This window comes from Cyrtonyx montezumae, unplaced genomic scaffold (genome assembly GCF_038088225.1).
Source record: "Cyrtonyx montezumae isolate F1298 unplaced genomic scaffold, pur_monq_1.0 scaffold_8, whole genome shotgun sequence".
NCBI classification, from domain to species: Eukaryota; Metazoa; Chordata; class Aves; order Galliformes; family Odontophoridae; genus Cyrtonyx; species Cyrtonyx montezumae.
This window is the reverse complement of record NW_027072089.1, coordinates 93,075,160-93,088,019: the sequence shown is the minus strand read 5'-3', so window position 1 is coordinate 93,088,019 and position 12,860 is coordinate 93,075,160. Positions and strand designations below refer to the sequence as shown.

Below are 12,860 nucleotides of genomic sequence, written 5' to 3'. Positions count from 1 at the left end.
GGAAACTTTGCATGTGTTGTATCTTTAAGCATTTAAATGAATACCAATGGTGGGATGTGGTGTTTGTGCTGAAACATCTTTCTGTTAAGAGATGCTAAAGAGTAACTGAATTGGATATCTGAGACACTTGAATTGGACTCTGTGTTTCCAGGAGCATACTCAAGAGTTTTCATGTTCAGTGGGCAAAAAATGGATTCCTTGAGATTCTCCACTCTACTTGTAATGTTAAGCTCCTTGCCTGGTGGTCTTCCCCATATCTTCAGTCACTAACCTAGGTCTTTCTTGTGTGGAAGTACAGGCAGTGGCTTTGTTTTCAAAGCTGCTTTTTCACCTCTTGCATGCGGAGAATTACAGAATTGCAGGGGCTGGAAGGGACCTCTAAGAGGTCATCAAGTCCACCCCCACCCCCCAAAGCAGGTTCCCTGCAGTAAGACACACAGGTAGGCAATCCAGATAGGTCTTAACTATCTTCAGAGAAGGAAACTCCCACCTCCTCCCCCTCTTCTCTAGGCAGCCTGTTCCAGTGCTCTGTCACTCTGACAGTGTTTGTATGGAACTCCCGTGCGTTCCCCTTTCTGCCTGTTGCCCCTTGTTTTGTTGTTACAATGAGATGCAATGATGCTTGCTGAGAACACAGAGCAGGGGAAAAAGAAAAAAATTATTCAGGTGTAAGGCTTTGTATTACATCCAGAATGGCATTCTCTCCCATTATTGCGCTAACCACCTCAGGGCTCAGACCTCATTTTCTGACCTGCCCTACAAGACATATTACTTATCCCATTCCCCTTCAAGTGCCCACAGATCCTTCTACTACAGCAGAAAGCTTATTCCTTCTGAGGAGGCTTGTAACACGTTCCTCTGACAATGAGCAACACATCAGCAACACACTCAGCAACACATCCCCTCCTCGCCCCCAGCAAAATGGCAGAGCCACCCCCCCAGCCTTAAATGAGTTATTGATGGTGAAATAAATTTGATAGAAAAAATGTTTCCCCTCTTTCAGTTTTTCTGTACATTTTCTTTTGATCCTCATTCCTCTTCCTTCAGGTCTAAATCTGATGTTCATGTCAGCATGGTCCTGACACAAGCACTGTCCTAGGAAAAGGCATATCTTGGGATCATTGTTCATGTGTGAAAGAAGGGAACTGGCTTTAGAGTAGTCTTCTGTAGGAGATGAGCTCAGACCAGTCCAAGTTGATTGATCCAAGACAAAACCCAAAACTGCCCAAGATTATTCCTGAACGTGAGGCAGACAGATGTTTGAAGGCTCTGGGTAAGGGTACTGTCAGGACTGCTGGGTGGAAGACACACCAGCACTGCGCACAACCAGCTCTTCCCTGTTAAGAAGAGCCAAGGCACAAAGATAATCATGTAAAGAGCAAGCGTATCAATTCCATAAATATAGATGTGCATGCTTCATTGTTTTTTTTCTGAGCTGGGGTCTTAATTTTGCTGGGATTTGCTGTCGGGCAGTAAGAGATAGAACATCAGAAGATCATTAATGCTTAAGCATATATGTTGCTCTATTAATAAATTGATTTTATTGTCTTCTTTTGTCTGCAAATAATAATGTCTTTTATAAGTAAATTAGCTTTGCTGTAATTTAGGATCAGTTTTGGCAGGATCTGTGTTGTTCCTTTCATAGCACATTGAATCTAGAACAAAAGACAAGCAGAGCTCTCAAGCAGTACCATAACAGCAGTATCAGCAAATGGCCATTTGTTCTTCAGTCTGTTTGGGCAGCTGCTCTCAAGTAGTGGCAAATACTACAGCCAGCACACTGGGATCATGCTATCACCCTTGATTCCAGACTCCTACACGTTTTCTTTAAAAAAAACAAATAAATAAAAAAATCAAGCATTTGTTTGGTTTTATGGGTAAAAAGTAGAAGTGTTATATGTCAGATTTCGAAGAGATTTCCCTTGAGTTGTGATGATCTTCAGAGATCAACCCAGGAGGTGCAATGCTCAGACGTGGCTGAGTCACCAAGCAAAGCCTATTGGCTATAGTAAAATGGAGTTCCTCTAAACATAGCTGCAGGGAGAGACTCTTCAGTCTTTTCTATCTCATTTTCAGCCATTTGAAAGCGCAGTCATCTTTGTAGAAGACAAAACTTCTTGGTGGCCATTCAATGGACTCAAGAGATTTGTAAACGTTCAGCTGTTGAACATTTCTGTCTTACAGCTGGTACTTTTCTGTTGCAGGAAGATAAGCTGAGGCACCAAGACTTCAAAAATGGTGCTGACTTGCAACCTAGATACTGTAGAGTTTAAAAAAAAAAAAAAAAAAAGTCAGGTGCTACACTGAGTCATACATATGCTTTTTTTAATTTTGGTTGTTGGAATGACCATAATTACAGATTTTAAAATAGCCTCTTCCCATCCCTTCTTGCTCCAGAAAAAAAAGATGCAAAATAAGCTAGGTAAGTATCAGGGAAGATACATCATTTATTTACACGCTTAGCACGCTTAGCCCACAGAATAGGCCTCCAGCTCCTTCCTGCTGGATTTACAACTTCTTATTTCCTTTTTGCTTTTCTGACCCATGCTGCATCAGCGTGGCAATTTGGTAAGCAGCCTGGTCCTGTTAGCGTATTTAAGACTGGTCTTGAAAGCTCCTCTTGAGTTGATCCACTTGGGGGGAAGTGTGGAGCAGTGCTTGATTTCTTGGTTCTGATAGGACTCAAAGTTACTGACTTTGCTGACTCGTTAAGTCTTGTTGGTGGTTCTGTGATATCTGATATTTTTGAGTATCAGAAGCTGTTAGGATCCAGGCAAGCTTTAAAGAAGAGATGTTGGAGACTGCAGAGTGTTCAGGTTCAGCAAAGTCGTTATTTTCTCTTCTGGCTTTGGCAGCTAGCTGTGCTCACATCCCAGGTGGTATGTCTGAGTACACAAGCAGACCTTGCCATGCTGATCAGAGTATCCGATCCTTGGGCTTACTACAATAAATCCTGTCTGCTGGTCATTGGAAGAGTGCATGCTTCTTTCACTTGCAAAATGGTGATTATGTGTCCATAGTGTACCTTCCCCTGCCCCCACTGAACGCTGAAGCCTGTGTGGCTTGATGGATATTGTGAGTGGAGGCACATTAATTGAGCATGTAAACATGTAATTATCCATACAATTAGCTGATTGAATTTTTATTTTTTATTTTTTGTAGTTTTGCTTACAAACATGGGAGCACAATTATCTGGTTAAGAAACTTATCTGAAGCCAGATGGTTAATTACCATACAAAACATACAGAAGTAAACACTGTTGAAAAGATTGGTCTAGTTGTGATACCCACCTCTTTCCTTTTTGTGCATGATTTGCTGGCCTGAATATTTTCACCAAAGTTTGTCACATACCATGGCTTCTGGGTTACCTCTGTCCTTTGTACTGCTGCGCATGTAGTGTGTTTCCTTGGAGTGGAAACGGCACTTTCTGTAGTTGTTCAGAGGTTGCAGTTAACCCACCTGCTGGCTTTGGTCAGAATTAAGCTGTACCTTGTGCTTGCTATAAGATGGGTGCTACAATGTTATTAAAGATGTTCCATTCCGCATGAAATATTGTTTCCCAATGCAGTGTTGCAGGAAAGCCTACTGAAGTAATGGGGGTTGCTGGCAGATGCTGTCTGCTGCTACTTCTGGAAAGCAAAAATTGCCTTTAAAATTGTCCATAATGGTGCACTTAAGTTTTTCTGCACTTGCTGTTTTCTGTGCTGGGAAGCTGCCACTCTGTGGAGAATGGATCTGGCAGTTTTGACCTTGCAACTCTTGTCTGTGGCAGTGAATAAAACCCCAAATGGTTCATGTTTGATGTCTGCAGCGCTTGTCCTTGTAGTTTGTCCTGTTACATGTAATTAAATGCTAAATTTAATCATTTTGAGTCGGCTTTAAAGAAGCATATGGAAAGGCAATTTCAATAACAGGTATAAAGCTTCTGAGCCATGGCCATGATTGTGTATGCATGAATCATAACCTTATCCAGTTGGTCAAACACCATTTGCTTCTACTCAGTTCTGTTTGACTTTGTTCCTGGTGGTAGCTGTGGGATCTGACATGGGGTGACAGTCTCAGCAAGTGAGTGTATGAAAATTGAGGGGCAAGGACCATAGTTCAGGTTTAAGTGAAGAGTGATAGCTGAATCTGATTCTTTCTTGTTCTGAGACCAGGAGCAACTGCAGGGACATTGACAGGGTGCAGTTTGTGTGTGTCAGAGTAGATAAAGCTGGAGTTAGATGCTTTCACAGCCCTAAATAAGCAGTGGTGCCTGTCCTTAGGAAGAGCACAGCTGTGCTCTGTGCCAGCAGGCAGCATCTGCAGATTTTGCCTCCCTGGCTCAGGGCAGGGTTGTAAATAAAGCCTCTGGTGCTGGGCTAGCAGCATCTGTGTCATAGACTCCTGTGCACATTTGGACTCTGTAGTGTCAATTTTAAACAGCTGAATTTGTTGGAAATGTTGAGTTTATATTCCCTTCCCTATTATTCTACTGTGAACAACAACCACCTTCTCTCTCTATTCTCGTGCAGATGTCGCTCCTATGAGGACTGCTGTGGTTCGAGATGCTGTGTAAGAGCCCTCTCTATCCAGCGACTATGGTATTTTTGGTAGGCTGCAAATAAATTCCAGATTTCAATGTTTCCAGCATCCTGTTCGTGTCTTGTTAGTAGGACTAGAATCAGGATATCACCAGACTAGTGATTGAAGTACGCAAGTATGCAGTAATAAAATCCCCATGATTTTGTAACATCTTAAACAGTAAAAAATAAGTATTTATCTGATAAGTAGTGAGAGAACACTGGAAAAAGAGGTTACTCATTTCAGGTTGGCCTTTCCCATTTCTGCATCCTGCTGGCCTGCACAGGCAGTGGTCTCACATTTGTCCTTCTGTCCATCCCAGCTACTACCAGATGGCAGCGTTCGTCCATTTTTTTGGGCACTAAATTTATTTTATTTATTTTAAGAAGATTGCTTAAGGAGGGTTGTACATTTATACAGGATTCAAGACAGTCTTGCTTTGTGAACTGAAGCTTCAGTTAAAATGAGGATTTCACTGGTGATGACAACAAGGGAGAATAAGGTAGAAAAACTTGAGCTTGTAAAACCAGCAGCTCAGTAATCTGGATAAAGCTTAAACTAATCACTTTTATATGCATAATGAAAAAATAAGGTAAATTCTTTTAGAGAGGAATTTTAAAAAGCACCTGAATAAAACCTTCTCATTACAGTAGAGAGAAAGCAAAAGCTCTCCTAGAAAACCTGATTTTAGGCATTTTTGTGTAGAATTTGAAGACCGCTTGAAAAAAAAAAAAAAAGAAGCCTTAAAAATGGAAATGAGTAACCACTGGAAAACAGAAGCCTGATATGATACAGAGATTTCCCAAAGCTGACTGTGGGATTCCAATGTACAATCTTTGTGGATATAACTGAGGAGTTCTGCATCTGTATCGGTAGAGTACCACCATAAATCTGTTTTCCTGTTCAGAAAAAATCCTTTCCTGGAACACTGCCAAAAAGGAATGTATTAAATTTGGTTCAGGGAAACGGAACCTCATTCTGCTCGTGTCCACTGTACAAAGAAGAACAAAATCCAGGGCATAAAATGTGTCTTAATGTTGTTCAGTGCCATGGTTCCTCTCAGGCACCTGGGAGAGCTCTTGCCAACTTAAGCAGAAAAAAAGAATAATAAAATCCTCTTCTTGCCTCCAACCCTTCCAAAAGTGCACGGTTATCAGAGCCTCCCAGAATATGGTCTTGAGAAGAAAGGAAATTATATGGCAATTTTAGTCATAAAAATCATTTAGGTTTACTGGAGCTTGCATCAGTCACTACCGTGTCTGATGAGTACTGAAAAGAAATACAGAGAAAGTCACCATTCAAAAGCACTTTTGAAAACAAGATCTCTTGATGTGCTCTTGCTGCATGTGCCAGGGCACCTGAGCAGGGCAATGATGAGGAAGGTTTAGTCAGGTTGGAAAAGAAGCTGAGAAGAATTGGAGCAAAATAATGTCCTTTTCCTTAAAAACATATATCTTGCCTAGGAAGTCCAAAGCAAATGTAACAATTCTGTGATTCTGTCGTTTTCACTGTTGAATGCTTCTGCTTGAGCTCAAATGTCAGCTGTCATATTTCCCATGGGAGTCAAAATTAGTTTTCCTCATTTAAGAACACAGAATCATACAGTCCCTAGAGTTGGAAGTGACCATTTCAGGTCATCTAATCCAGCTTCCCTGCAGTGAACAGGGACACGGCTTCCACCACATTTCTGGGCAGCCTGTTCCAGTGCCTCACCCACATCTAGAGTCTACTTCTATGAGCAGAATAAGCCTACCTCTTTGTACAACCAGTACCCCTAAAATCTACTGACTAGCCTAGATGCATTAAGAGCTAGACTTGGGTCTAGGATATGCAGCTTGAAATTGTATGGGCCTGGCATTTCAGTTTCACAATCCAGTGGCAAAGGTCAGATAAGAATCTGAACTTTCCAAAAGTTCAAGGGCACTTCATTTTCTGATTTTTGTTTTATATACCAGAAATAATACAAATCACAAGAAATGTCCACAATGTGTCCATAAGTACTTCAAGATATGGCTATCTCAAATGACATAGGCAACCTACCCAACCTAAATGATTCCAAGATTCTCTGATTTAAGAAACCCTGATAAAAGTCATTGGTTGTTGGCTGACAGATGGTATCTGTTGTTGAACAGTCTCAGTCTGAGAGCCACCTGAATGCAGCTGGGTTTTGACCTCCTTCTTCTCTTTGCCTAGGTTCCTTTTGATGATGGGAGTTTTGTTCTGTTGTGGAGCTGGTTTCTTTATCCGAAGACGGATGTACCCTCCTCCACTTGTAGAAGAACCTACTTTTAATGTGTCTTACACCAGACAACCAGTCAACACTGCATCAGGTCGGAAAATGTTCATTAAGCAAGTATCACTAATTTCTTAAGTTTGCTGAGGTATTGCAAAAAGGTGGGTTTTTTTGGGGGAAAAGTATTTGTTTTTTGAGAACAGGTGGATTTTGCCTAGGAATTGCCCTGTGCTGAATCACTCAGTTACCGCCTGTGATGAATGAAGCTCTGCCTTCCTAATGATGCTGTTTAGCTGCAGTACCTAACAGTATATTTGAGACCCAGCATAGCAGAAGTTCTCTTCTGTTGTGGTTCCTAGTATCTTTACAGCAGCGTACCTGTGAACGGAAGAGGGACAGCAAATGCTCACTTTGCAGCGTAGATGAAATGACAGGTACCCAAAATCAACAGTGATATCTCCTCCACATGAGGAATTTGAAAAAAAAAAAAAAGAGCTTTAAGTATCATTATCAAATTTGACAGAGATGAAGGAAAGCCAAACATTGTTCTTCCATGGACAAGCAAAATTGCAAGACTTTTTGCAAAATTTTTTTATTTGTCTTTCATGTTCTGTGCTGGTTTTTCTGTGGAAAAGTTGCCCTTCTCCCTTTGTTAGCCTGATTGCTAGTCCATTGTGGCTGAGCATCTGGAGGATCCTCGTAGTGATGGCTTACTCTGGCAATACAGTGACATTTCTTCTCCTGGGCTGTCATTTTGTCACAAGACAGGTTAGAGAGAGCTGAAGCCAGAGGGTAACTACCTTTTCTGACAAGTTTTTAGGAACTGGTAACTTGTTTTAGTTTTGTACTGCCTTGTAAGTATAAATACATTGAAGAGATCTCCCTGAAAATGCCTCAGACTTAACCATTACATCTCCATGCCATACTAGACAACCTCAACAGAAAACTGTCATAAAAAGTATTCCAGCAAGCCATGACAAGCATGCTGCAGAGATGGAGCATTAGGGCTCTCTCCTCCATCGTGCCTGCAGTTGGACACCTGTGTACAGTGTACAGACTTTGGAATGCTGTTTGTGGAATGCTGTTTTCTTAAGAGGACATTCTTAAGTGTGTGCTCATAGACACAGGTCTAAGTGAATAAAATGACTCAAACTATGACTCTACTTACCCTTTTAAAAAAAAAAAATCCTACGTTTTTTTTTTAATCCCAAGGATCCTGCAGCATCCATTCAGCTTTTGTGTTTTTCCTTTCCACACATTTCTCCAGAGAGTATTTTTCAACGGTGGAGGGATGGGGTACATCCAAACTAAACTAAAGGATATTTTTAAGCCTGAAAAATAGCTCCAAGATTGTGTGAACATTGACTAGGTTGGTAAATTGGTGAATCAGATTTTAGAGCATGGTTTTAGTTTTTCATAACACCTCATGGAGCAAAACTTGTGGGCAATTATAAAAATAGGCACAAGTCCTTTGGTAAGCTGTGTGTTCCACCTATTTCCAAACTGTTATTACCATTTCTAAAAGCTTTGGCCTCCGAGCTGAGCCTACCAGTGATGCTTCTGTTTGTTTAGCTGAACGTTTTGTCAGTATCTCAGCAATCCCAGGTGTTTTCCATGATCATGGAATCACAGAATGGTTTAGATTGGAAGGGACTTTAAAGACCACTCACTTCCAACCCCCCTGCTGTGTATGGTTGCCAGCCTCTAGATCAGTCTGCTCTGGACCCCATCCAACCTGGCCTTGAACACCTCCACGGATGGGGCATCCACAGCTTCTCCAGGCAACATGTTCCAGTGCCTCACCACCCTCCAAGTAAAAAACTTCCTCCTAAGATCAAACTTAAATTCCCCTTATTTTAGTTTAAAAACATTCCCCCTTGTCCTATACTATTTGCCCTTGTAAAAAGTTGGTCTCCCTCCTGTTTCTTGTTTTCTGTCCTGCCTTTTCCGATCTCTTAGTTGTGAGCTGCTACTGTAAGGGTTTATGAAGTAGTGGTTATAGAGTTCATGGCTTCCCTTTTGAGTTTCTGTGTTCTGAGGAGGAACAGCCATTGAGCAGTCCTCTGTGCTCACGTAGCCAAAACGAAAAAATGCTGTTGTTAAGAAAAAAATAGCCTCGATCCTGATCTGCTTTCCATCCTTTTTGCTCATGTGTGTCCAAACACGACTCCTGAGCCATACACCTCTAGCTCTGTGATGATTTTGCATCCATATGCATTGTGCTACAGCTCAGTCCCTCTGATCTGAATCTTGTACAGGTGTGCTTTTGGGTGCAGTATGTAGATCCTTCTTGAGTGCTTGAAGTACTAGAGGACACCAGAAGCTTTGAGATGCCTAAATTCCTTCTGTGGTAATAATGAGTCAGTGATGGAAATGAATGATTGACTTGGAAATCAGTTAGAGGCTGTTTCATGGTGGGAAAGAGACTGTCACAAAAAGAAGAAAACCTGTTGCTCAGTCATATTTATTTCTTTTCAGTCCAGACTTATTTATTATTATTACTGTTGTTGCTCCTCATGGCAGCACTGTCTGTTATTCCTCCCATGCCACGATTAAGGAAATTTATGTCCAATTGTATGTTTCCATTCCATGTCCCTGCAGGCTCCAGTATTGTTTCATACATTTAATCTGTGCTGAACAGTCTCCCCCCATTTTGTTAGCCAGCAATAATTGGCTTCAACTTAGATGTTTGCTTTGTTTACTCTGTAGCCAAATTCCTCCTTAAAGGGAAGTGTTCTGTTTGGGATGTATTCTGATGCACAGGACAATATAGTATGGTACAGAACACTCTGAAGCCCTCTTTGTCTCAGAAGACTTTCCACCGGAGTCAGAAGCTGCAGTGGAAACCCCTTTGTCCACCTGGGATTTCAAGCCTGTCCTTTCTGCTCTTCTGTACAGAGAATAGAGCAGGCCTCCCTTTCAACTGGTGTTTGGTTGGGATAGTGGTGCCCTTTGTTTCACTGTTATTTCCACAGCACACAAAACTGAAATATTTTGGGGAAATCTCAGTAAGTAAAGGTAGTCCTGCATTGGGATGGGAGGAACGTGGCTCCCTGTCCTTACCCTAGTGAACACTTGGAGAAGACTTCTCTGAATGTGCAGAGCACAGGCACACTGTCTCTCCAGCCCTGGAAGAATGTGATTTCTACCCGCTGCTGCCATTGTTGATGCCTTTTCTTTCCTGTTGTTTCAGGGTCACAACAACCTGGAGTGCCATACTACACAGACCCAGGTGGACCTGTGATGAATCCCATGGCGATGGCTTTCCATGTCCAGCCCAATTCCCCACAAGGAAACCCAGTTTACCCTCCTCCACCTTCCTACTGCAACACACCCCCTCCTCCGTATGAGCAGGTGGTGAAATCCTCCACATGAGGACTCTGTGGCTCTCTGACCTGACTCTGGGAGAAGAAGGTGCCATTGCAAAACAACCAGGATGGTGGGCATCTGCTCCTTCGAACACTTGCTAGCTTTCCATGTCCTCTCACCCTCCCTACCCTGTACCTTTTCCCAGTAATTTTACTTGCAAAGGGGTGATTTTTTTTTCTTTTTGGCAGTAGAAGTGGATTTTTTCTTTGTCTTTAAAATGAAATAAGTTGTCTTTGTAATGCTTTTAATGGAAACCTATATTTAAAACCTGTATGTCTTTCTCTTTATTTATTGTTTTTTTTACCCATGTTTATAGTTATGTTGTGGCAGACAACTGGTAGCAGTTCTTTGCGTAACCCCAGATTGATCTACATTCTCCTAAAATGGAAAAAATGCCTTCACTTAGGGAAAATTACAGAGAAAGAGGGTAAATGTAGAAAAGGTAGGGCAATCTTTTACCAGAAATGGTAACCACTCTCTTTTTTGCTTATGGTTTTCTTCTAAAACTCAGTTCTGATGCACACCATAGAGGCTCTGTGATAGAAGTCGCTGAGTGTCTGGGGCACTGATGTTTGCTGGGTCATGCAAGCCAAGGACCCTAAGAACAGGAATTCAGTGCTTTAAATGGTGTGTTTGAATGTGAAGGACCAGGAACTGAATGTTTCTTGGGCAGCACCTGGACTCTGCCTCTGTGAGCTACATCCTGGCTACACTTGTTTTGCCAAAGGTGAGACTGAATGGAATGCCTGATGACCTAAATATGGGTGATGAGAGGGAAGTGCTATAACCTCAGAACTACTTGTGCTTGTGCCTCCAGAGTAAATGGTTAGAAATACTGAAACACGTAGTTTTCTTCAATAAGTTAGAGAACAGTTACACTAAGAGGGAATGGAAGCACATTTCCAAGTTCACTCCTTTTTGTGCTGCCACAAAGAGTACAAAGTTTAGCTGTTGGGGGTGATACATTTGTGAAATGCTTCTCCTCTCTACCACAAATGAGTAACTCTTCGGAACTTGTGCTTAAGAGCAGTTCCTTAACCTGATGTGCAAAAAATAAGAATAAAATAAAATACTGAGGAAGGAAGGAGGTGTCCTCTGAATTTAGTCAAGTATGAAGGAATTCAAGTGTTCATGTTTTTCAAAGCTAGGTTGGTGGACTGGAGGATGGGATTTACTGGTCTTTCTACAGTCTCAGGCTTTTATTGCTCGTAAAACTTGGGCAGGTTTTTGTTTTGTTTAGTTTTTTTTATAGAATCACAGAATGGTTTGAATTGGAAGGGACCTTAAAGACCACCCACTTCCAACCCCCTCTGCCATGGACAGGGTTGCTAGCCACTAAATCATGTAGCTCAGGATCCCATCCAACCTGGCCTTGAATACTTCCAGAGATGGTGTATCTCTGGGCAACCTGTGCCAATGCCTCACCACCCTCTGAGTAAAAAACTTCCTCCTAACATCTAATCTAAATCTCCCCTCTTTTAGTTTAAAACCACTTCCTCTTGTTCATTCACTGTTTGGCTCATTTGGAAAGTCATATTCCTCCTGTATATAAGCTCCCTTTCATTACTGTAAGGCTGCAACCAGGTCTCCCAAGAGCCTTCTCCAGACTGAATAAACCCAGCTCCCTCATCTTTTCCTCATAGCCTGTGCTGATGTGAGCAGCGCTTTGAGCGAGGAGAGCCCTGGGTGTGCTGAGGGCTTGGCAGGCAGTGTGCCTATCCTGAGGCTGGTTGGTGAAGCCTGGGGCTGCTGTAATGAAGGCTGCAAACGGCTGCTGGGCTCAGCTTGCCTTCCTCCTGTGGGACTGCAGCAGGGCATAAGTGGCAGCATGAGCTTGTGCCTCTGGGTACACAGTCATCACGGTTCTTCCTGAAGGATGATCAAATGCAGTTTCTTAGACATGGCCACAGACCTGGCCTCACTTATTTTGTCTTCAGTTGAGGTTCCAGGTGCTGGGTTGTGCTCTGCATCACCAGGACAATCACTGTTCTTTGGTGGGTTTTTTTAACTTTCATGAGAGTAACTGGTGGAAGCCTCTACATCACATGGCAAAAGTGTTTCTCGTAGAACCACAGCACATCAGTGATAAGTTGTGAAACTGTGTTACTTGGACTAGGGCGGGAGCAATGCCACAAACCCCATATTCCTCATCAGAGCTGCCTGGCCAGAGAGATGGGCTGAGTGGTGGACACGTGCATGTGGGTGTTGCTCCCTGGATGGGGGTTTGCTAATTTCTTGAGTATCTTCCTGGTCATTTCTTGGTCCAATCTTTAGCCAAAGATAGATGTACAGATAGCTTGAGTTCTGTTTTGGGTTGCTTAGTGTACCAAGTGCCTCATGACAGAGGACATTGGACAGGCATACACAAGGCCCCTCTGCACTCAAGAACTGAGTTCCTTGCCAGAGCAAACCTTAAATGAGGCACATCCCACCTGTGGCATGGCCTAGCTCGCCCTGCAGTCAGCCCCTGCCCCATGCCATTTTGCTGCTGTTGTGACTCCACTTTCTGTTGACATAAATACAATATCTGCAAATTTTCAAATGGAATGTGTGGATACAATCAGATATTCAACTCAACTATCTGACTGCATCTCTTTAGCAGACCTTTATAAACCCTCTCTGACCAGAGAGAAATACCCTTTGCTTCACAGTCACGCTCTATTTCATGTCATTGCTTTTAGCAGTATGTACATTT

General features: G+C 42.4%; 1 protein-coding gene across 3 annotated transcripts in view; it reads left to right on the top strand.

Annotated features, from left to right (window-relative positions):
• The window catches only part of VOPP1 (VOPP1 WW domain binding protein), a 59,022-nt gene extending 48,586 nt beyond the window's left edge, over positions 1-10,436 (top strand). Inside the window, exons 3-5 of one of the 3 annotated variants that reach the window (XM_065753067.1) lie at positions 4,515-4,583; positions 6,757-6,893; positions 9,990-10,436. In XM_065753067.1, the coding sequence (XP_065609139.1) occupies positions 4,515-4,583; positions 6,757-6,893; positions 9,990-10,171 (388 nt within the window). In that variant the 3' untranslated portion in view covers positions 10,172-10,436. Of the gene's footprint in view, positions 1-4,514; positions 4,593-6,756; positions 6,894-9,989 lie in introns of all 3 variants that reach the window. The other 2 variants (XM_065753066.1, XM_065753068.1) reach the window with 2 other exon arrangements.
• The last annotated feature ends 2,424 nt before the right edge of the window (positions 10,437-12,860 follow it).